The 22,423-nt window shown below is 48.2% G+C and overlaps 6 protein-coding genes across 6 annotated transcripts; 5 read left to right on the forward strand and 1 right to left on the reverse strand.

Moving 5' to 3' along the window:
- Window positions 1–534: 534 nt before the first annotated feature.
- On the forward strand, window positions 535–1,915 carry F4807DRAFT_452364 (UDP-glucose 4-epimerase; the record flags this gene model as incomplete). Its single annotated transcript, XM_048000324.1, has 4 exons — window positions 535–563; window positions 711–945; window positions 999–1,449; window positions 1,512–1,915. The coding sequence occupies 4 exons, from the start codon at window positions 535–537 to the stop codon at window positions 1,913–1,915; spliced, it is 1,119 nt and encodes a 372-aa protein (XP_047852978.1).
- A 1,278-nt stretch (window positions 1,916–3,193) lies between these two features.
- Window positions 3,194–9,352, forward strand: F4807DRAFT_152478 (ankyrin). The gene has a single exon (XM_047993231.1). The coding sequence runs from the start codon at window positions 3,334–3,336 to the stop codon at window positions 8,905–8,907; it is 5,574 nt and encodes a 1,857-aa protein (XP_047852979.1). The 5' UTR covers window positions 3,194–3,333; the 3' UTR covers window positions 8,908–9,352.
- A 355-nt stretch (window positions 9,353–9,707) lies between these two features.
- Window positions 9,708–13,666, forward strand: F4807DRAFT_152454 (uncharacterized protein). The gene is made up of 8 exons (XM_047993229.1): window positions 9,708–9,984; window positions 10,080–11,064; window positions 11,114–11,280; window positions 11,327–11,475; window positions 11,538–12,027; window positions 12,074–12,556; window positions 12,624–13,058; window positions 13,114–13,666. The coding sequence occupies exons 1-8, from the start codon at window positions 9,838–9,840 to the stop codon at window positions 13,519–13,521; spliced, it is 3,264 nt and encodes a 1,087-aa protein (XP_047852980.1). The 5' UTR covers window positions 9,708–9,837; the 3' UTR covers window positions 13,522–13,666.
- A 506-nt stretch (window positions 13,667–14,172) lies between these two features.
- On the forward strand, window positions 14,173–15,604 carry F4807DRAFT_152547 (uncharacterized protein). The gene is made up of 3 exons (XM_047993232.1): window positions 14,173–14,325; window positions 14,385–14,852; window positions 15,036–15,604. Exons 2-3 carry the CDS (start codon window positions 14,422–14,424, stop codon window positions 15,463–15,465), a joined length of 861 nt encoding a protein of 286 aa, XP_047852981.1. The 5' UTR covers window positions 14,173–14,325; window positions 14,385–14,421; the 3' UTR covers window positions 15,466–15,604.
- On the reverse strand, window positions 15,605–17,083 carry F4807DRAFT_152459 (uncharacterized protein). The gene is made up of 2 exons (XM_047993230.1): window positions 16,748–17,083; window positions 15,605–16,692 (listed from the first exon to the last, which is right to left on the reverse strand). The coding sequence occupies exons 1-2, from the start codon at window positions 16,765–16,767 to the stop codon at window positions 15,744–15,746; spliced, it is 969 nt and encodes a 322-aa protein (XP_047852982.1). The 5' UTR covers window positions 16,768–17,083; the 3' UTR covers window positions 15,605–15,743.
- Window positions 17,084–17,634: 551 nt separating this feature from the next.
- Window positions 17,635–19,010, forward strand: F4807DRAFT_461789 (putative MFS monocarboxylate transporter; the record flags this gene model as incomplete). Its single annotated transcript, XM_048001732.1, has 2 exons — window positions 17,635–17,825; window positions 17,882–19,010. The coding sequence occupies 2 exons, from the start codon at window positions 17,635–17,637 to the stop codon at window positions 19,008–19,010; spliced, it is 1,320 nt and encodes a 439-aa protein (XP_047852983.1).
- Window positions 19,011–22,423: the final 3,413 nt, after the last annotated feature.

Raw genomic sequence — 22,423 nt, forward strand, 5'->3', positions numbered from 1 at the left:
CACTTCAAAACACTCTGCCATCTACATACTGCATAGTATCTCGCCAACATCCAATTCTTCAACCAGTCAAATTCTCTCTAGAAATGACAGCTATACTTACAGCGTTGATCCGACCCGTTTGTTTGGTAACTTTTGGCAGATAATGGAGCGACAGTTAATACTACACAGTAGCGTTCCTGTCTTAGCACCTAATAGGCTGTGAACCCTGTCCTTACCAATTGTGATAGTTTCCACTAACGTTGACTGTGATACTGTGCAACCCCACGCCCCGCAACTGCCTCGCTACAGTATCGAATTATCCAGCTCACTGTCATGATGCTTGTCAGATGCTTGTCAGAGTGAGGGGCGACCTTGCAACCCCTCCAATTCAAGGTTTCGTCCAATTTTAAAATGGAGATTGTTGTTGACCGCCGCACCCTCAAAAGTCGCGACGTTGCCCACAACTATCACACAACATCTTCTCCCCCTTTATAGACAACAACTTCTCTCTTTTACACTCCGAATCATATCAATTGGTCTTATTAAATCGTCAAGATGGCTGTAGGAACCGTTCTAATCACTGGGTAAGTACTTCTCACTCTTTATCTCGTCTATTAGGAGCGCAATCTATTTCCGCATCAACCCCCACCTTCTCAGACGATGGCACTCCTGAACAAATATAATTATGGCTGAGATCGAGATGTGCATTCCGTATTAACATTGTCGCATAGTGGTACGGGTTATATCGGATCCTTCACCTCCCTTGCGCTACTCGAACATGGCTACGAAGTCATCATCGTAGACAGCTTGTACAACTCTTCAGAGGTCGCCCTCGACCGTATCGAGCTCATCTGCGGCAAGCGACCGGCATTCCACAAGGTTGACCTTACCGACGAACCTGGCCTAGACAAAGTTTTCGAGGCGCACCCTGCAATTGACAGTGTTATCCACTTCGCTGCGCTTAAGGCAAGCTACTCGATTGTCGATTACCGATACCATGCCGCTAACCTACGAACCAGGCTGTCGGCGAATCTGCCGAGATTCCCCTCGAGTACTACCGTGTAAATGTCGGAGGCACCATCTCCCTTCTTAGCTCCATGAAGAAGCATGATGTCACCAACATTGTCTTCTCCTCTTCCGCAACCGTCTACGGCGATGCCACTCGTTTCGAGAACATGATTCCCATTCCCGAACACTGCCCTATCGGACCAACCAATACCTACGGCCGAACCAAGGCCATTGTAGAGAACATAATTGAAGACTTCATCGGTGCGCAGCGCCAGAACCTGAAGAAGGCTGCCAAACCGTTTGAGCAATGGAATGGCGCCAACCTGCGGTACTTCAACCCCTGCGGTGCGCATCCCACCGGCATCATGGGTGAAGACCCTCAAGGTGTCCCATACAACCTACTGCCTTTGCTAGGTAAAGTTGCGACTGGCGACAGACCCAAGCTTTTGGTCTTTGGCGACGGTGAGTTAAAGTTCTACCCGGAATTTAGACAATTAGGGCGTGCTAATACACTTTCCGCGTAGACTACCCTTCCAGAGATGGAACCGCCATCCGTGACTACATCCACGTCGTGGACCTGGCTAGAGGTCATCTAGTTGCCCTAAACTACCTCCGAGAACACAAGCCCGGTGTCAAGGCGTGGAACTTGGGCTCCGGCAGAGGTAGCACAGTCTTCGAGATCATCAACGCATTCAGCAAGGTCGTCGGCCGCGATTTGCCGTACGAGGTGGTCCCACGAAGACAGGGTGATGTGTTGGATCTAACAGCCAACCCCACTCGAGCAAACCAGGAATTGAACTGGAAGACCGAACTCACCATGGAGAAGGCATGCGAAGACCTCTGGCGATGGGTTTCGAATAACCCTAAGGGTTACCGACAGGAGCCTCCTGCCGAGCTGTTGGCTAATGTCAAGGCTAAGACCTCTTAAGCATATAGGTAATTAGTAATGGGTGAGTAGATGGTTAGTTACCTTGAATCACTTGTCTGATAATGTAAAAGAGAACGCCATTTGCTTGGCCACGCAGTGTAGGAATTGCACGTTTACCCATAGAATAGATCAAAAATTACACACTAGTTCCGGACCAAGAGGCGTCTGATCCTTGGCATTTTGGACAAGCAGGGAACGAAAAGAGAGAATACGTAGGCAAGGCAGTATTCAAGAATGCGGTAACAATTGTGCTTATGTAAGTTTAACCTCTGGGTCACAAGGCCACAATGCCGCAATGCCTTTGAATCGTCATCGAACCGGCAACTCTAAGCTTCTTTTCCCACATTTTACCCTAAGATGCTTAATAAATGGGGATTGTCCACGATATCCCCGCAGCCGAGTCGGTCAGACTAGGTAATAGACGATCAGTTGAGTGAGGATCTCCAGAGTTCTACACAGCCACCATTTGTTTAAGATGTGCGTGAAGACAATGTGTTTAAAGAGGCGGGGTCGAATCAGCGACTTTCGTTGTCCTCGTTTACACGCTAGAAGGGCCGATCTACTCGGGCCACTCGAGCGTTGTACGCAGCAAACCGTATGGTTCTTAGTAACTGGCTAAACGCCAATCCGCATACCGCAGCCATTGCATCCGAATGAACGAATGAGATACAGAGGGATGCGTGGCAGTTCACGGCAGCACGAGTTTAAATGGGAACGTTTCGTCGCAAACAAGCTTCGGACGCGCTGCTTGTTGCGCAATGTCACCGTATCGCCAAGACGGGAAGAAGGCAGTGCAAGAAAGAAAATCGATAAAAGCTGAGAAGTCGTGGACTGGAGAAAAGGAGACAGCTGATAGGCCGGAAGAAGGTCCCGCTCCACAGCCACCAATAGAAGACCCACTTGACACCCCTGATTGTGGCTTAAGCTTCTCCCCTAGAGCTGTCTCAGTTGGACCTTGGAACCTCGAAAACCTCTTGAAACATCCCATCGCATTTGTCTTTTCTTCGGATTTTGCCCCTTCGAGTCAGCCTTACATTCGTTCCTTTCATCCTCTCTCCTGTATATCACATATCACGGCGAACTATAATCGATTATATTTGCATCAATTGGAGTACTGGGGTTCCTCATTTGTTACCTAATCTTGTACCCTATCGCGGTACCAACACCGAAATACTGGTGCCTCATTATTATCTCTTACCATCAGACGAAATCGGGTCGACGATGCTATGAGATGCATTCAGTCCTCGTGAAGGTGTAACTATCTTAATTACGAAAGTCGCAGCTTGGATTCGATTCAACTGATATCCAAAGATATCATAATATCGTATATCTGTCTTGGTATTGTAAGCAAGTCACGTACTAAACATTCGGGTTCGGGTCGATCTCCACAGTAGGGGATCCCATCCTTCCAATGCCACATGCCCGGACTCATTGACAATATGGAGCATTCTCCTATCCTGGATGATAACAGGCAAACGCGACTCCAGCTACTTGGTGAGGAATGGGGTATAACACGTCAACCGCCGCCATCGCCTTCGCCAAGACCTGATCATCCACCATCCTACCGGACAGACAACGATGACTTTCTTGCCGACGAACTTCTCAAGAGACAGCGCACAAATGAGTCCCAGCATGAGAAATCCAAGGGTGGTCTTTCTCGCGCCTTCACGACCAAGAAGAAGGCGTTCGAATATAAAGAGATTTATAACGCTCTCGTAGCTCACATCACCAATCTAGGGTCACCGGGTGTTGCCGAATGTTTGATACTGCGGTTAAATCTAGCTGGTGGAAACCTCAACTTAGCGCAGAAGAGCCGGACTAGTTTATTGAGTAGAAGAAAAAGCCTCGATCTAGCCGAACGCAGCCAGGTGCTCCAGATCGCCGTGAAGAATGGTCATTATGAGATGGTCGAAGTTCTCTTACCGTATGCCGATGCTTTAAGCTTAGATACCGCGTTGCCCACCGCAATCCGAAACGGAGATGTGAGAATCGCTTCACTACTCATACGGTACGGAGCAAGTGCCAATCAGACGGCAGATGGCCAGGACGCTTTTCGACAAGCGTGTGTTGTCGGCGGACAACCCGACTTAGTTGCGCTTGTTCTGGGTTCGGAAGGCCGACCTTCCGCATCATGGTTATCGCAATCTATGGTCGAGGCAGCGAGGGCAGGATGTCTAGGCACAGTAATACACCTCAGCCAGTCGACGGCGGATGGGAACCATGACGGTGCTGCAGCCTTGAAAGCCGCTGTTGCTCTAGGCCGGAGAGACATCGCTCTCGCCGTCGTCCTTGGTAATAAGCCACCAGCACAGCCTGGTCTCAACGAAGCTTTCGATCAACTCATGACTCATCAAAACATTAATCCAAACGAGAAGATGGCGATGACAGAGATTCTATTATGCGCGGGAGCCGATGGCGATTCGGTATCGAAGGCTCTAATCCACGCATGTGCCACTTACTTCCTCGAGATGGTACATCTCTTAATCTCTTATGGCGCTTCGATCGAATATCAAGACGCAATCGCGGTTCGCAAGGCGGTGTCTAAAGGCAAGATCGACTTGGTGGAAGTGATGCTGAACGGAAGGTCTACGCTTAGTTCTCATTACGCGTCGGAGTGTGTAGAACTATTGCCAAAGAAGATGAGGTTTGAGGAAAGACACTCATTCTTGAATCTTCTACTCCGCAAGGGCGCAGCTGGCCCACCGCTGGACGAAGCACTGGTTGATGCAGTGGAAGCAGGCGATCTGGAGGCATCAAAACTACTGCTTACTCCGTTGTTCCCTGGTGGAAAAATTGTCGGAAACAAGGATATTCGAAAGGGACCTCGGAGTATGATTTTTGAACGACATGAGACTGCGTCAACAGATCATAAAGGTGCTCTAGCGCTGCAAATCGCCGTGAAGAGAGGAGATGTCGCTATTTCAAACTTGATTCTGTCAAACAAACCACCAAGTCCTGTTGCGCTGGCACAAGTCTTTCCCAGCGTACGAAATCTGCCATCTCTTGAAAGATATCAGATCGCCGAGATGTTCCTTAGGTCAGGTCTTACTGGGCCATGCGTGCACTCCGCTTTGGAAAATGCTATCGACGAACGACCGCCGCATCGCGACGAAAAACTTATTGCCCTCTTCCTTCGCTACAATGCTGATGTTAACTTTAACGAAGGGCACACAATCACTGCAGCTATCGCGCAAAAAGATGTCCGTTTACTAGAAAGGTTACTCAAGAGCAAGCCAACGATTCAAGTGGCAGCCAGAGCAGTCCTTAGAGCAATGGAGGTTGATAATAGCGCACTACGCTTAGAAATGATCAACATGCTCTTAGCAGCTGGCGCGTCCCAAGGCGGCCCCGAGGTGTCCACGTCAGTCGATGTGGCGGTGCAAGCTAATCCCCCAGATAAACGACTACTCAAAACCCTACTACAACAAGGCAATGCCGATGTAAACATCAATGGGGGGGTTGCCGTAGAGCATGCTGTACTGCAATCCGACCCGGAAGTCATCGAGATGGTTCTTGGTCTAGGACAACCCAACGACGAAAGTCTGGAACGGGGCCTAAAGGCCGTAGCCAAGCTTCCAACATCTCCCATTAAGACGGAGAAGTTGAATTCAATACTACGCCGAACGAAATCAAACGATACCGTTACCTCATTACTTATACAGGAAGTGCAGGCCGTGTTAAAGGTGCCTCCTCATGAACAGAATTTCTCGTCGGTAAAAGTCTTATTGGCAAATGGCGCTGATGTCAATGCTATGAACGCCGAGGCATTATGCCGCGCGGTCGCTGCAGCAAATATGCAGCTCGTGGAAGTTTTGTTCATTAACAAACCGAATGCTAATTCGATGGCATTCGCCATGCCTCACGCTCTTCGTATTCGGGATCTGATGGATAGACTAACATTCACGCAAAAAATCTTAGAAAGCGGTATACCGCCAAGCGAGGTGAATAGAGCCCTCGTCTTCGCAGTCAATACATATCCTGATGATATACCTTTAATTAATACCCTTTTGGCTGGTGCGGATACACGTGATGGCCTAGCTTTGATGGAGGCTATTAAGAGGGAAAAGCAAGATATTGTGGAATTAATCTTACGCAAGAAGACCTTTCCCGTCGAGATTCTCAACACCGGCTTCACACATGCGACAAGGGGCAAAAATAAGAGATCAAGGAGCATGTCTTCTATAAACCTGTTGAAAGCTGGCGCATCAGGAGATGTAGTATCGGATGCGTTATTGGCGGCGGCTACGGATGGCGACGTGGATTTCGGCACGATATTGGTCCAGAACGGAGGCAGTGTAGAGCACAAGGACGGTCAGGCTATCATAGAAGCTTGTAAATCAGGTGCCGTCGAAGTTCTAGCAATGCTGTTGGCAGGCGATTCTAAGGTTGCTGAGAAAACACTGCAAAGAGGTTTCCAAGCCGCTACGCAAGTAGGAGACCTAAAGAGACGGGCTGAAATTTTCAAACTATTGCTACAAATGGGCGTTACTGGAGACGTGGTAGATGCCCAGCTCATATCTGCCGTTAGGTACGGCGACGATGGGAAGGATCTCGTTACACTTCTACTGGTATATGGGGCAAGCCCCGATTACAACGACGGGGACGCTGTTGAGAAGGCAGCAAGGAGCGCCTTCTTGGGTAATTTGGAAATGCTATTGGGTATTGTTGATGTCGGGGGCCGTCAGAAACGTCCGTCTTCTCACACGCTTGTTCGAGCGATAGATGCTTGCTGGGATCTCAGTAGGGACACGAGGTTTACGGTGATGAGTTGGGTGTTCAAAGTAGGAAAGCCCGTTCCCAGCGCCATCCACAATGCATTGAACCGTGCAGTCAGGGAAGATGAACCCGAGGAAAGACTCATCGAACTACTCGTCAGTAACCGAGCATCACCGGCAGCGAATGGCTGTCAAACCCTAATCGATGCGACTAGAACGTTATCCCCCGCGGCCTTCGCCAATCTTTTAGAGTCGCGAATCACTGCTGAAGATGCGTCACTTGTATTTGGCAAAGTATTTGTCGCTGACAATGTCGCCTCATGGTTATCTAATCGCGGTTACGAAATCGCGAAGCATTTACTCGAGAAAGGCGCTGCTGGTGATGGAGTGGGCTCTGCGTTCGCTGCAGTTCTAGGCCTGTATGTTGAGACACGTGCAGAATTGGCCAACAATTTTGTCGACCTGCTCCTTCAATATGGTGCAGACGTCAACTATAATAACGGAGAAGCGTTTCAAAATGCGGCTGCACAGGGAGACCCCGATCTGCTAAAGAGATTGTTACGCGAGAATCCCAATTCACAAGCAATGACGTTTGCGTTCCCTCGGATTTTCGACGCCACCGCATCTGAAGACGACGTATATGACCTTATCACGATATTTATAGAGCACAATGACGGGCAAAGTCATATGGATGTTGCATTCACTCAAACTGACTCACAACCCGTTCTCATCAGGGCACTGAGTCAATTCCCTCGGTCAACGAAGATCCTTGGTGCACTCCTAGATGCCGGGTTCTATCATGACCAAATGACAAAGTGCAAGGTGATGGAAGGGGTAGAAGAAGAGCCTGTGACGCTTCTGATGTGGGCACTTTTACAGCCTCAGAAGAAAATCAGCAGTGGAGTCATCAACTTATTGATAGAAAGGGGTGCCAAGGTTAATCACGAGACACCCATTTCTCACGTCACGCCCCTAATGTTAGCCATACAATCTCGTCGTCAAGATATCGTTAAAACCTTGTTGCTAGCGGATGCCGATGTCGACATAACAGACGCAACAGGGAGATCACCACTATCGATGGCATCTGCTGTTGGTGGTGACCTAGCCATTACTATGATGTCAAATCTCCTAGCTGCAGGTGCTTCTAGGAACGATGGCTCACTCCACAATGCCGCACGAGAACTCAACTTGCAAGCGATGCAAATTCTGGTTCAATACAGACACGACCCTGATTTCCCGAGTTCGCTGCATGACGGGCGTAGTGCTCTTGGTGAGTTATGCCTCCATGCAGCCGATTTAGGCGAAATCACCCCTCGACGAGAGAAGGCAATGGAAAAGGCTATCAACTTCCTTCTCGCAAGTGAATCCGACATCACCCTCCAGTCTAATGGGAAGTCGGTTCTCCTTTTAGCGTTGGAGTCAGCTGACCCCGTAACTACTGCAAAAGTATTGCTACGAGCTGATATGTGGAAATTCATCAATAAGCCTTTCAATTACTACAACGACGGAAAATACACCTACTCCCCTACCATGTACGTCCAGCGTGTACTACCAGACTCAGATCACAAGTCACAACTCCTGCAACTACTACGGGCAAACCGTGGAATCGATGTCTACTATGCCAATACCGGCCCGCAACCCGACGATGCCATAGGCATGCCTACAAGTGTCCAACTAGAAGAACAAGAGCGAAAATCGCGCCTAGCCCGCATCCGGGAAGAGAATGAGGAACACACCCTTGCCATCCAACGGAATAAGGAGCTCGCCGCGGTGCAGGCGCAGATATGGGCTAGCCAGGCAGAGCTCGAGGACGCGCGCAAGAAAAAGTCGCTCAACACGGACTTGTCGGCGATGCAAGAGCGGGCTCGCGTCGAGGAGGAGCTATTCAACTCGGCAATGAGGCAGCAGCGCGCGCGACATACGGCAGAGGTCAAGCACCAGGAGGCCCTTACGCATGCGGGGCTCACACGGGCCCAGGCCATCGCGGACGCGGAGCTCGCGGTCGAGGCTCAGAAGCAGAGCCGCATGCTGCAGTGGGAGCGCGACATGGGTAGCGAGCGCGTGGGCAACGCGAACCAGCTAAGCAGCATCAGGCTCAGGGAGAGGGAGGAGCTGGAGATGCTGGATAAGGCGGCGGATCAGAGGATCAAGGCTCGGCTTCAGGATCAGAGGAAATTGGTCGATAGCCAGAGCGCGCTGGCGGCGAATATTGCGGGCGCGGGACCCGGCGCGAGGAGGCAGATTGGGTTTGTTAGTGGGGAGCTGGGACCTGATTGAGGGTATTTCTGAGGGGTGATGTGGGTGTCAGAGAGTTCGGAGTCGAGAATGTTTTTTTGGGACTCGAGTGAAACGAGTTCGTAAGAGTAGGTACCTATGTATATTCGTGAGCTCGCTGTCATGCTTTCGACGGATCTACCAGTCGGAGTTGTTGGAATAGCGGAAATTTTATCGATTACATACCTTACCTCCCTAAATAGGCTCTATAAATCATTTATACTAGCAATTGAACTAGCGCCGAAATTTATTCAAAGACGTTATTTTCTACGATAATAATATTGGGGTGGGTTTTGTGGACCCATTTTACCCCTTTTCACATTCTTTAGGGGCACACGGGTTTTGTTATAAGCGCTATCCAGATATGGGGATTAGCCCTTGATTACATCAGCTGAGTGTGGGTATATCTAGCACTGCATTTCTATAGGAGCAAAGCTCGCCTTTTCTTAATAGATCACACCGTTCACTACCTACCTATGCTAGAGATCCGGCACCACCAGACTGTATGACAGTGAGCCATTCAACTTTATCGCTGTCTCTTCCAAAACCGATCTCTGGTACACTCTCATGGGGAAGGCTTTTGACAGGTTGGCGGATTTGGTACCTATCATTGTTCGGCTTTGGACGTTTGAGCATTTTTTTCAGCTGGTCCAGAGTCTGATATTGACGCATTGTGGCGTTCGTATAGGAAATTTGTTTTCCAAAGTCAGATAACCCTGAGGGGAAGCTGAAGCGGCCACTCTGGTCCAAGTAAGGTAAACAGAAAAATATCTATTGAGCATTGTTCGAATGGGCGGTCAGGACTGGGTTATAATAAGCCCCTCTTTCCCATGCCCTCTTCTTATGTGCCCAGGTGCTAAATAAATTAGCGTCCAAAACACATATATTGCGCAGCGTTATATCATTGGTCGAAGGTTGACACAAAAAATCATCATGGCTTACAGAGAGGAGCCCTCGCCTTCTCCAATACGAAGGGCGTCTTTCAAGACCCCGTCCCGGCATAATACCTTTGAAAGACGACCAACATTCGTCGATGACGAGAATGCTGAGATAATCAACGAGCCTCGAGGAATTCAACCGGTAAAACTCGCCGCCTCTTTTCTTCGCACAAGTCTACCATCAAGTCTTCCCACTAGAAGCAAGTTCCTATTACTAACTTTGTTCTCGTTCTACAGAACAATGACGCAGCATATCAAGGAACGACTAGACATGGTTACCCAATAAGTCCCCGCATGCACCGTGGAAACCCTTCTGGTGCACCTAGGTCTCAGCCTCCGTACCCCGTAGTATTTATTGAACGTTCGCGCTCGGGGAGGGTCGCCGATCGGCAACGTCCTCGTCGAAGCAGTAGCAGCAGCAGCAGCAGTGTCAGTGACCATCGCATTGACATATGGAGCGGCGATGATGATGAGGATAATGACGACTATCTAGATAAGAATTTCTTTGATTACAAGCCCTTCAAAGGTCTGCCGCCTAGTAAACGGGGTACTCCTGTAGCCGCTGTCCCTAAAGATGGTTCGCAGCCAGAGCCCATTGCCCCTAAAACGGCCAATGAAATCCAGAATAGAAATGCACCCAGTACCCCAGTTTCTGGTATTCTACATGTGTTGGAATCTCGCTATACTGGCGATCATCTCCTAGATGGCTCGCATTCGGCGGAGATCACATTTATGCAAGAAACTAGGCGTCAACGACAGTCAATATTTCGATGGTTTCATGTACAGCAAGAAAAACAGAGTCTAGATGATCTCTCCGTTCAGCTCGCGGACATACCTGATATGGACGGGGTGGACCGTCGTGGCCTTACTAGGTTACTCGCTCAAGTTAAAAGACGTAGGGTCAAAAGAAGACGAACTCCAGGTGGCAAGAATGCGCTACACATGGACCCGGGGGTAATCCGGGTCTCAGTACCAACCGATAATGGGGATGCTAAATCCTTGCTCTGGCTCTGTCTTCCGTACCTGAGCCTGGAGAAATATTCAGGCCTGCTTGAAGCTGGAAGGGAAGGGACTTTTCCGGTCGAAACTTTACTACAGAGTGACTTTTCACTTACTACACAGGAACGCGAAATGAAACAGATCGTAAGCCAGCAGTATAACCGGAAAGGAGACCAGAAATGTTTCCATATTGCACAACTGTGGTTCATAGTCCTGGACAACTGTACGTCCCCTATTACGCTGTTTACTTCTGTACCGTTAACCCTCTGCAGCTCTCCTTATTACTTGTGGGCGTATGCCCGTGCATGCCCTGGGTGGTGGTGAAATATCGTTCTATCATGAACCCCCAAACCAACTGAGTGATGGGGATAAAACAATTTATGTTTCCTATGGGTCGGCTCTCTGGGGCTTCCCATTGGAATCATGCATATCGTGGTTTGTAAGTGTGACTTTTCCAGCTTAAGGGTCGTTCATTAACGAAGTAGGATTTCGTTCAAAAATTTCACCACTTTTGGCCCAACAATATTCAGTTCTATCACCGCGAGGCTCTGATAACCAAGGATACATGGCCTGAAATTATCAATAACATGAAGCAAGCAAAGATAAGAGTTACTCTAAATCTACGTGTTGAGAGGTATGTGGGGCCCCTTTGGTCTTTTGATATCAAAAGTGCGTTGTATCTAAGCACTTTTACAGGCCTCATCGCCAGTTTATCGCACATGGCGTGTTACCATCGACACAGATTCCGACCACCGAGGAACGACAACAAGGATCTACGCATATGCAATCATCTCCTGACGATGTCAATGACACTTTCCACGTTTTCTCTTGGCTTACTACGAGAGAGACCGACTCTAAGTCGCAGAAATATGATCTTGAGATGCTAAAAGGACAACTACAAGATATCGATAATTATCTTCTCCATTCAACCGAAATGCGGGAACAGTTACCATACCGCCGCTGTGGCAGATCATCTCGACATTCTGTCACCAATTACCTTATGGAGGAACGTCGTAGGCTTGAGGACACCGATGACTCGGAATCAAAAGAAATCAACGAATATGGGGTTCGGGTCAATCTATTCAACGCCGCTGATCTTATCAATAAATTCTTCTACCCACCTTATTCCAATGGCGAAACAGAAACTGAGAGAAAGTTCTGGGGAGCTGTTGAAAGAATTATCAAGGTATGTAGGATTTTTGATTTAGTTGAAACCTGCTAAGGAGGTATAGACGTCTTTTCTAGACGATGAAGAATCACCAAACACTCGGGGGCGAGCTCGAGGTTCACGACGTATATATAATAACACGGCAAACACCAGGCTAGATTCCATTTACAAGTGCATATCTAAGCTAGCGGCAAAAGTTCTCGAGCTCCAGCGTCTCGTTAATCATGTCCCGGAGACTATGCAACATAAGGTAGATATACCTCACGATCTTGTCCTCTGTTGGCTCCATTCCACTATGGCCCTTGTCCATGGCGCAGAGGACGTAACTCACTGCGAAGAGCACAGTGACATTGCGTATAGGTTGATCTCGAGGGGCACGACCAAAGTTGTGGAAAGTATTGCCTCATTGGACAAAGATAGTCTCCTCGATCATTTGGTGATTCAGCCAATGGCGCTTGTTTCCCTCATAAGCTTGAAGTTGTTCAACAACTCACTGGGAGAGAGTTTGTCGTTAAGCGACATTTATTACAACTACATTCGAGAGCTGGTGAATAACTTTTTTTATTTTTCTTCATTAACTTTGCACCTAGAGTGTGTCCTGAATTTGTGTGTAGGAGCATAATATTACGCTTGCCCCAGAACGGTCACATCAAACTCGGATCAATTTGCTCAAAGAGGAGCTGAAGGTGATCAAACGAGTGACAGAATCTCAAAGGAGATTCATGTCAGACCTGGGCCGAGGTATCTTAAAGTCGCCTACTAAAATGCGAAATGAACATCAAGTATCAAGCCAATTCCGGGAAGTCACGAGAACGAGGGATCGTCGTAATTATTACGGTGTTCCCCAGGATAGGTATTATACAGACCGGACGATCATACTTGATGATGATTCCCTTGGGATCCAAGATCCGGATGAATTCGCAAAGCTTCCTCCAACTGACCCTGGAGGGTTCGCAAATCTCTTCTTGGGGGATGGTCAGAACTGGCTGGAGAGGAGGAAAGACGAACTCCGGGAAGTGGAAATAGAGGCTAGGAGGCTTGAAATGCTCGTGAGGCTCTCGTATCATTGTCAACTTCGTGGCATTGCTAACCCATTTTGGAAAGAACACGCACGAAATTGATACGACGAAAGACCGCCAGGAGGCAGCAGTGTACGCTTTCACAATGGTAACCATTATCTTCCTCCCTCTCGGCACTATCAGTAGTATCTTTGGCATGAACACCAGCGATATCGCCAATCTCGAGTCAGGCCAGTGGCTCTACTGGGCCGTCGCACTCCCTATTACCGCCTTGGTCATCGTCGCTGGGCTAGCATGGATGGGTGAGCTATCAAACCTTGGACAATGGCTTCTGAGACGACCAAAAAACAGCGGAGGCAGAATGTCCATAAATAGTCCCGACCCAGGGGATTTATATCGGCGCCGCTACCAGCCGCTGCCGCCGCCACCGCCGCCAGTGACTGAATTTGGAGGTGGATATATGTCGGATAACCCGTTTTCACCCCCAAACTAGGCTATAGAGGGAGCAGATCCAAGAGGGACGAAGTGCTTCTCGTAAAGCTCAGCCATGCATGAAAGTCCATAATGAGTTGACGACTTGACTCCGCTTACTTCGCATACCATTGTTCCAATCTGTCCAAAGGGAGATACCAGATTGGAGAAAAACGGGGGGGATCTGTCAAAATGACGGCATTGTATTTCTGTCGGGATCTTCTGTCGACCGCGATGTTTATTACTTTCCACTTCCTATTGAGCATCAGAGACAGCCTTAACCGAGACACGAAAGAGAAGAAATTGTCGCGATGCTATTTCTGTCATCTGAGAGGGGGAGGAGCTTGAAAACGTGGTCTCATCTGAATCGTGATGAGCCAATATCTGAGTCTCGTCCATCTCAAATTGTATTTCTCACGACATCGCAACTCAAAAAGTGGACTCCTCGATTATCTATGGATACTGTTGCAATTGCGTGCTGAAAAGGAGTAAAATACTTAATTCAAACCATCTCTTATCGATAGTCGGATCTCAGCTTTCGGCCGAAAGCAATTCGGGATAAGACAAAGTAAGCGCCGAATTAGCTGGGCAGGCTTACCTACCTATGTTACACGGCCGGAGTTTCGAAATCTCTCAAAAGCCACCCTTCTGAACTTTTCTTTCATGGCAGTCGCATCTTTTGACAACTATCTAGTTTCTTCTTCCTTGTTTCATTTTCCTTTCCTTCTCTTACCTTAACTTTTTAGAGTCGTTCCACACTTAACCATGATATCCTCATAGACTTCCATTCCCCGCTTTTAATCCCCTGACAACAGCACAGTAGATTGTACAGTATCCAGCGTCTACCTGCACACTTCATCCTCACTTACACCCTGTAGTGTAAAGGCCTCGGCGCTATTCCACCTACCCGTGCCCCAAAAACATGGCTCCCATAACATCCACACCCACATCCGCAATCCTCCGCGCCGTATTCCGGCGCCAGCTCGAGCCCCTGCGCACGACGCGGGTCCCGCGCTCCGCGCCGCGCCGCTTCCAGTCCAGCAGCAGCAGCAGCTCTTCGGGTCCCAAGCCCAGCGCCAGCGTCAGCGAGGCCGCGAAGTCGTCGTCGCCCGCGGCCGCGACCGCGCAGCCGGTGTCCATATGGCTACGCCTGGGCCCCCTGACGCGCGCCGGCCAGGCGTACGCGCGCTCGCAGCGGAACCGGCCGTGGGCCACGCAGGTCGCGAGCGCGCTCGCCATCTACCTGGCCGCGGACGTCAGCGCGCAGCGCATCAGCGGCAAGGAGTACAAGCCGGAGCGCACGGTCAGGAACATGGTTATCGGGGCCGTGTCCGCGGTGCCGTGTTTTCTATGGTGAGTCGAGGGGTTTTCTTTTTTCTTTCTTTTTTTATTTTTATTTTTATTTCTATCTTGCGGGATTGTCTTGTCTCCTCGGCCTCCTACCCGTCTTGGCGATACGTGGGGAATTCCGTATATACACAAATCTTGCCTAAAATTGGAACGCGCCTTTCTAACCGATGACGGCATCGCATATAGGTTCGTCTGGCTGTCAATGAACTTCAACTACGGTTCTCGCATCATCTCTATTGGCGTAAAGATTGTCGTCAACCAGATGATCTTCACTCCCACCTTCAACAGCTACTTCTTCGGCTCCCAGGCGCTGTTGGCCGGGGATAGCCTTGCCGATACCTGGGACCGCATCGTCCGCACGGTCCCCGTCAGCTGGATGAATGCGTGGAAGCTGTGGCCCGCCGTCCTGGCCTTTAGCTTCACCTACGTCCCTATCGCTTACCGCAGTGTCTTCTCCGGCGTTGTCGCCGTTGGCTGGCAGACTTATCTAAGCTATCTGAACCGCCAAGCCGAGATTGAAGAGGAGGTCGCTCATCAACGGAACCCTGTAGCCGCCTTGGCCCCTGTCGAGGCGGCGGCCCTACAGCTAGAGCAGAAGCGCCCCATAGCGGCGTAGGTTTGACCTGGTGTTTTCTTATGTGCTTTGACAATAGACGGGCGGCACACATTCGGCATTAGATGGGTTGGCTTTACAGCATAGACTTCAACTTTGGTGATGTTCAATGTTCATCACTTAGAACCAATAAAACGACAGAGGTTTTGGTGGATCCTAACTTTTATTTATTCGGTCCAAATACCGTGATCTACACCTGAACGACATATACTCGCTTGAATCAATACTAACTTCTAAAATCCTTCGCTTCCATCATCCACTATGGGTATTGTACTCTCCGATTAGTCCCTGGGTATGTCCTTGAGCACGCCCTTGAGCACGTCCCTACCTATGCGATTTTTCACAATCGTTTGGATTATGGCCCGTGAAAACTCAGGGACGTCAATGAGCATTTTAGCGAAATTCTCCTCTTCGTAAACGTCATCGATGACGATGGCCGCGTAATATATGAGCGTCTCTCGTATTGGATCTTTAGGTAGTGTGTTACCGAAGACGTACGGTACAAGTTCAGCAAAATGGCGTGCCGATTCTAGGGTCCAGACGTGGGTATGTAAGAGCTTGCCGAGTTTGACCGTCGTAATTCGTGACAGTTCGTCGATACAATACTTTTCCGCTAACATATGAAGGTCTGCATGACAAAAAAAGATGTCTCTGAGGTTTTCGCATGATTCGGTCCCGATGACATCGGTCTTGAGCCTTTGGTTCCACGTAGAACCGAAGCCGAGCTCAGCGTACCGATTTATTAAAGCAATTATCGTCGCTAGCCTTCCGTCGTGGAGTCCGATTTCCTGAACACGATACTCGGGAAGAAAGAGTGCCATTGCAGTAACAGGATGGGATATCTTTTCTTTATACATATCGTGAATGGAGTATGGTAAGGTCCATTGGAGCCTTCTAGTATTTGATAGGCTGGTGATGTCTTGTGTCATAGTAGCAGCTTCTTGTTGCATGGTAGGTTCCGGTTGAGCTTCGCTACTAGGCTTCGCTTTGTTGGTTGAGAACTTGGGCGCAACGCATTCATAGTCGCCACAATAGGCGAACTGTCTAAGTCGGTCAAAGGTCGTCTCAGCTACTTCGTCCCAGACCGTACGCTTCTCTGCAGCCTCGGAGAATATGCCATTGATTAAGGCATCTAGGGGTTTGGAAAGCTTGGCGAAGACATCCGCATGGACGACGAATTCTTTTCGATCTGGACCGACAACGAATTTGAAGAATCGATCATTGAGAAGACTAATACATTATTAGTAAACTTGAGTTTGTAATATTTTCGAAATCCATAACGTACTCGCCAGATGGGATCGACATATTGGCTAGAATAAAGTCACGAGGATGTGTATAACTTTCTACTTAACTAGACGTAGGTACCTAGATTAATTGTGAATAAATAAGTTCCTAAGGGTGGTTCGTAAGATATGGAGTTGATTTGTGAATCGATGAAAGGATTAATAAGAAAATAAATTTGAATTAAGTCGTAGTATCAGTTAGATCCAAAGATGATTTAGGGTTGATATAGTCGTGTTACGACTGCCGTAGGTAGGTAAAGATGTATCAACGGGATGAAGAGGGTGCTACCACGGCTATTGGGGGTAAGTACCTACCTGTTACTGCTACTATCTATTAGGTTAGGTTGCTTTAAAGTGCAAATGAACATTGGAAATCAACAAATCATCATTTACGAATGGATCTATTATACTTCCAAATACCATATACCTAGCTTAACGTGACTGCAGTCCAACCCGACCTGTGAACCTCCCTACCTTAGGTTGACTTACATGGGAAGTTTAGACTGACACTTAGTTGAGCCGCTTTTCCTTTTTATTTTGACCATCGGAAACCCACCGCTTGAATACGCACAACCAATATCGTATTACTACAGCCTCTTCTATCCAATTTAGTCAGAATCATATTGTTTTAGACATAGAATATTTGATAATCAGGTCCGAGTTCGGCTTGACATACAGCATTGACGGGTTATGTATTGGTTGCTTCATTACTTGGGTAATAATCCGAAGCCGAAGCCGAAGCCGAAGGAACCCCTGCCCCTTGTTCACCGTCACATTCAACGGAATTACTATAACATCGATATACTCCGTTATAATTGCCTAATCATCGTGTTCTTGCTATTTTTCTTTTCAATTTATACTAGCTTTTAATCGTTATGGTGGTAGGAATATGACGAAATATAGTCAGTCAGATATAACTCTCGAGAATGGGATCATTCCGAGTGACGAGAGTCACAATAGAAATGAGGAAAAGCTCCAATTCGCCGAGGTCGCCGTTTTGGACGAGGATGCCCCACCAGATGGAGGATTAGAAGCGTGGCTCCAGGTCGTCGGCTCCTACTCGCTTTACTTCAACACCTGGTATGAGTGTCAACGACGAGCACTCAGCTGAGTCCGAACGGCTAACGTTGATTTAGGGGCACGATCAATACCTTTGGCGTATATCAAACATATTACGAAGATGAACTGCTTCAGCATATGTCGCCATCCGCCATTTCGTGGATCGGATCACTCCAGTCCTTCTTGCTCTTAGCTGTCGGGGTAGTCAGCGGCCCCCTTTATGATGCCGGACATCTGCGGCTTCTCCTCTGCGCCGGTCTGCTATTGGTCACGCTTGGTATGATGATGACTAGCCTCTGTACGGAATACTGGCAAGTAATGCTCGCGCAAGCCGTATGTGTAGGTGTAGGCACGGGATGCCTGTATATCCCGTCCGTCGCCATCATACCGCAGTATTTCACAAAACGTAAAGCCCTCGCCATGGGTATCGTAACGTCTGGCAGCAGCTTCGGCGGCGTGATCTACCCTCTTATGTTCCAAGGCCTATTGCCCCGCGTCGGTTTTGGCTGGACGACTCGTATCATGGGCTTCACCAATTTTGCTACGATATCGATATCCTTCCTCGTATTGCGTAGGAGAACTGCCGCCGTGGAGATACGGTCGCTGCTCGACATGCAAGCATTCCACGAGCGTCCGTATGTTATTTACTGCATCGGCATTTCTCTGAGCTACCTCGCGTTTTTCGTACCCATCTTCTACCTCCAAACATATGCACTCACTCACGGCCTAGAGGGCCAGACTGTTGCCTTGTACCTGGTCGCCATTCTCAACGCCGCATCCGTCTTAGGCAGGTTGACACCGTCTCTGATAGCGAACCGAATCGGTCCTATCCACACGTTCTTCATCAGCATTACGCTGGCAGGCGTGACAGCATTTAGTTGGATTAACACGGATTCAGGAGGTGGTAATATCGCGTTCGCTGCCTTCTTCGGCTTCTTTACCGGTGGCATCGTGGCCCTACCCGCTGTCGTGCTTACCTCGTTTACCCCGGATCTGAGCCGCTTAGGAACTAGGCTAGGCATGTCCTCGGTGTTGAATGGCGTGGCTTCGTTGATTGGAGCCCCTATCGCAGGGGCCATACTAGGCGCCACGGGGAATTATCTTGGCATCCAGCTCTTTGCCGGGTTTCTCTTCATGGCAACGGCCGCATTCATCGCAGTATTGCGCTTTGTGATAACCGGGAAGAAATTGGTTACTAGAGCTTGAGATGCGAATATTTGGATGCACATTTTTGACGAAAAAATTGTCAATGTTGATGGTGTCCGCAACTTAAACCCATTTTTGACAAACGCCATATCAACATTTCTCCTCTTTATCCTTATTGGGCTGTATCCTTACGAAGCTACAGCCATTTACTGTTTCTCACATCAGAGCTTTGACCAAACATACATGCTCGTGTTCAAGATGAGACAAGATTCTTGTCTCGCTATTCTCATGTTACTTAGATCACATTACAGTGCACCGAGGGAAATTGATTGTGATAAGATAGAGTCTGGGAGCAATAAGGAGCATCGGAACTAGAAAAAGTGACTTCACCAAATGCAAATAGAAGGGTTAGAAACGGCACGACTTACTACTTTCCAATACAACTATCAATAGGAGAATAAAATCAGTTTTAGCAGACGCGTCCAAAAAAAAAAAAAAAAAAAAAAAAACCTGGTGAGATATCTAGCACTGCTGAAGATTTTCGGTAATGCAGCTGTGGATTCCTCAGGCGGTAGTCCTTGTATCAGCAAAGGAATTCGTTGTCGTGTCATTCATATCCTATGCGTTGGAATTGACAAAATATATTTGCAATCTGTCACAATCAGGCAGTAGATATTGAAACAGAAAACTGTACTCGCCTATTCGACCACACGCTCGTGGGTTTCTAATCAATCGAATTGAACATAGACACGTCTCAGGAACCTGAAAGGATGCTGCAACAACTCCGGAAATGTATGAAGATTGACGAGTATCGTGACTTGGCTTGGCAAGACCCATTTCTGTCGACCGTTTTGAAAGAACTCGGGATAATTCGGCCCCACTAAAAGCTATTCAGCCCGGCAGATGGCGCTCCCGGCCGAGTGATAGCCGAAAGAAACTCAAAGAAAGTAAGCAGACCGAACTCCATTGAGCAAACTGTAACAACACATGCTACCACGTTGTATGACTTCTCGATGCTTAGAAGAAACGAGCTTGTGGCATTGCTCTGAGACGACCGAGAAAAAAATTCATCGGTCCTTTTCATAGACAGACAGGGTCGGATTCCAAGTTATCCCCTACTGTCGGAAAGTGATGTAGCGAGAAACGAGTTAACATTAGATAAGAAGCCTTGAAGAAATAAGTCCGCTCGTTGGAATAATCGGCCCGCTAACGCCGGGTGATTCGAGGTTGAGATTGAGCCCAGACGGAACAGGAAAAATTCGATCTGCTTAGTAGATTCGATGCGCATTACCAGGAGGCCCCGAAATCCCTTTGGGCACTATGAAAACTCGCTAGGCTGGTTACGGAACCTTACACAGTGTCTGGAAACATCGTGGGGTTTTATCCCGACGGTCATGGGCCGTCCCATGCTCGACCATCAACGGCGACGAATCTCACGAGAATACATAGCCTCTCTTATGCCGAACTCGCCAGGTCGTCCAATTAACTGTCGTTAAATTGACCTTATCTCGAATAATGGGGTCGCAAGGGATATATATGTACATATGACCCCGAGCGCTTTCAGGGGATATGTATGTGAGTGGATCTTCCTTAGCCTGAGTTTTGAAGATCAACCGCGGATAGACTGACAGAACTTCGAGGCATGCAAGAAAGTGGATGATGTCCTTCTTAAACGGACAGTTGTTTGACCGCAAGGTTGTTGTTCTAGATCTTCGACTCAGGTCACGTTAGTATGTATTGACAACTGTCTATCAGTATCGAGATCTGTGTATGAGTTGGGTATTTCGCAATACGTCTGTTACGTTCAAACAAGTATTGATTTTCCAATCGGCGATTTTAGCGGACCAGGCGGATTCGCTACCAGAATAATAGCCATGCGACCATGCATGAGGTGACGAAGACCAAATGAATAGGAACAGAGCCTCATATATTGCTAGATACCGGTAGGTAAGCATCGATAATGATTAGATGATTTACTCGGGTTATGTAACGACGCGCTTGATGCTCCTGTAAGTATGCCTGCCTATTTATGCGATTAGCAATCGCAGTACCTAGTGGCCCTCGGCCTTCCTCGTGAATACAATATGTGTCGACAGCCTTGTCAAAGATAAAACCTAATACGGCTGAATCTGGGCCATCTCCCGCCATCATGTAACCTTAGTTCGAACGAAAGGTGAAAATCTGGGGATGTCCACGGTAAGAATCCGAACCATATTGCCATCTATGCTAGTGTCTAGGTTGATCCAGGTCAGTCCGACGCAGGGCGGGGAGATCGACATGTCAAGCTTCGATGCTTGGCTAGGGTATTCATTGAGAATATAGGAGAACGGATTGATGATTGGCTAAGAGAGGATTTGTTAATCCAATATGGTATCTAGATATGCAAATGAGAAAGTGTGTCGAGACCTGGAGGCTTCCACTCGTCAAACTTGAGAGCAAAGCAGAGACCAGACGCTTCGCAGGTCAGAACCCACAAGATCGATGGCTTAGTGGAGCGGATGAGGCTTTAGAGGAGTAATCAGGTAATATGAACTCGAGCATGTTAACGCATCGTACAGATCAAACCACGACCAACGAGTAAAAAGTCGCGTCTGACATTGGAGAGGCAGAGAGGCTGAGAGGATGAGAAAAAGGGAGTACCCGGCTAGGGAGACGTAATCATGTGTTAATTCGAAGAAACATCATGGATTTGGATGACCCATGGATCGATCGAGTGCAACTTCAACATCCCTGAACCCCGGTTAAGAGACATTCACGAATCGCAATGATGGATGAGGGACGAAGAAGCGTAATGTGTTTCGTCAGTTCGTCCCCAGCACTCTGAGCGGTTTTTAGCGCAGCCCATCATTTGCTGCTAATTGTGCTAGCCAAAGTTAAGATGGTGAGCAAGTGATGCCCGATGATATCATACCGACCCGGATGAGGAGGGGTTTTAGAGACTTTGGCTTCTAAGATGGATGAGAGGGGCACTCTTTGATTGGTCGGGCTGTACATATTTGTCTCTGCCCAGCTAAAGACCCTGTTTTATTTCAAGTTCAACCAACTTCTAATATTTATACGTTCCAAACGGTTTGACTATGCAGGAGACTGTGAAGTCCGTAAATGTTTTCCGCATTAGGAAGCCTATGTACATGCACGCAAGGGCTTATAACGCCAAGACGATTCTGAGGTTATAGTCGCCGTGCGTCTTAACTTTCGATATCGAATATTTACCTACAATATTATATTTTGGGTCTGAATATATATTTCTCTTCATTGCGATATTTGCATTACTTACCTAGGTAATCTACCTAGCACCCACAACAGCTATACAACTTGACAACCTACGCTTAAAAGCCGTGTGTGTGGAGCTCTAGTTGGTCGAAGCGCCTTTGATCAAGTTGTTATTGCGCCCTCTGCCTCTTCTGGACACTACCTAGGTTAGCAACGAGCCAATTGGTGGCGCTGGGCTGTGATAAAGCTGCAGGGACTAG

The sequence above is a fragment of the Annulohypoxylon truncatum genome, assembly GCF_022578515.1.
Source record: "Annulohypoxylon truncatum strain CBS 140777 unplaced genomic scaffold F4807scaffold_22, whole genome shotgun sequence".
NCBI lineage: Eukaryota > Fungi > Ascomycota > Sordariomycetes > Xylariales > Hypoxylaceae > Annulohypoxylon > Annulohypoxylon truncatum.

Excerpts from the sequence above, each read along its gene's own strand:
- F4807DRAFT_152478 (XM_047993231.1), top strand. The coding sequence starts at position 3,334 with ATGCCCGGACTCATTGACAATATGGAGCATTCTCCTATCCTGGATGAT.
- F4807DRAFT_152454 (XM_047993229.1), top strand. The coding sequence starts at position 9,838 with ATGGCTTACAGAGAGGAGCCCTCGCCTTCTCCAATACGAAGGGCGTCT. Across the intron at positions 9,985-10,079 it reads AGCCTCGAGGAATTCAACCG|AACAATGACGCAGCATATCA; the intron begins GTAAAACTCGCC and ends CTCGTTCTACAG. Across the intron at positions 11,065-11,113 it reads GTTCATAGTCCTGGACAACT|CTCTCCTTATTACTTGTGGG; the intron begins GTACGTCCCCTA and ends AACCCTCTGCAG.
- F4807DRAFT_152547 (XM_047993232.1), top strand. The coding sequence starts at position 14,422 with ATGGCTCCCATAACATCCACACCCACATCCGCAATCCTCCGCGCCGTA. Across the intron at positions 14,853-15,035 it reads GCGGTGCCGTGTTTTCTATG|GTTCGTCTGGCTGTCAATGA; the intron begins GTGAGTCGAGGG and ends CATCGCATATAG.
- F4807DRAFT_152459 (XM_047993230.1), bottom strand. The coding sequence starts at position 16,767 with ATGTCGATCCCATCTGGCGA. Across the intron at positions 16,693-16,747 it reads ATGTCGATCCCATCTGGCGA|TCTTCTCAATGATCGATTCT; the intron begins GTACGTTATGGA and ends ATAATGTATTAG.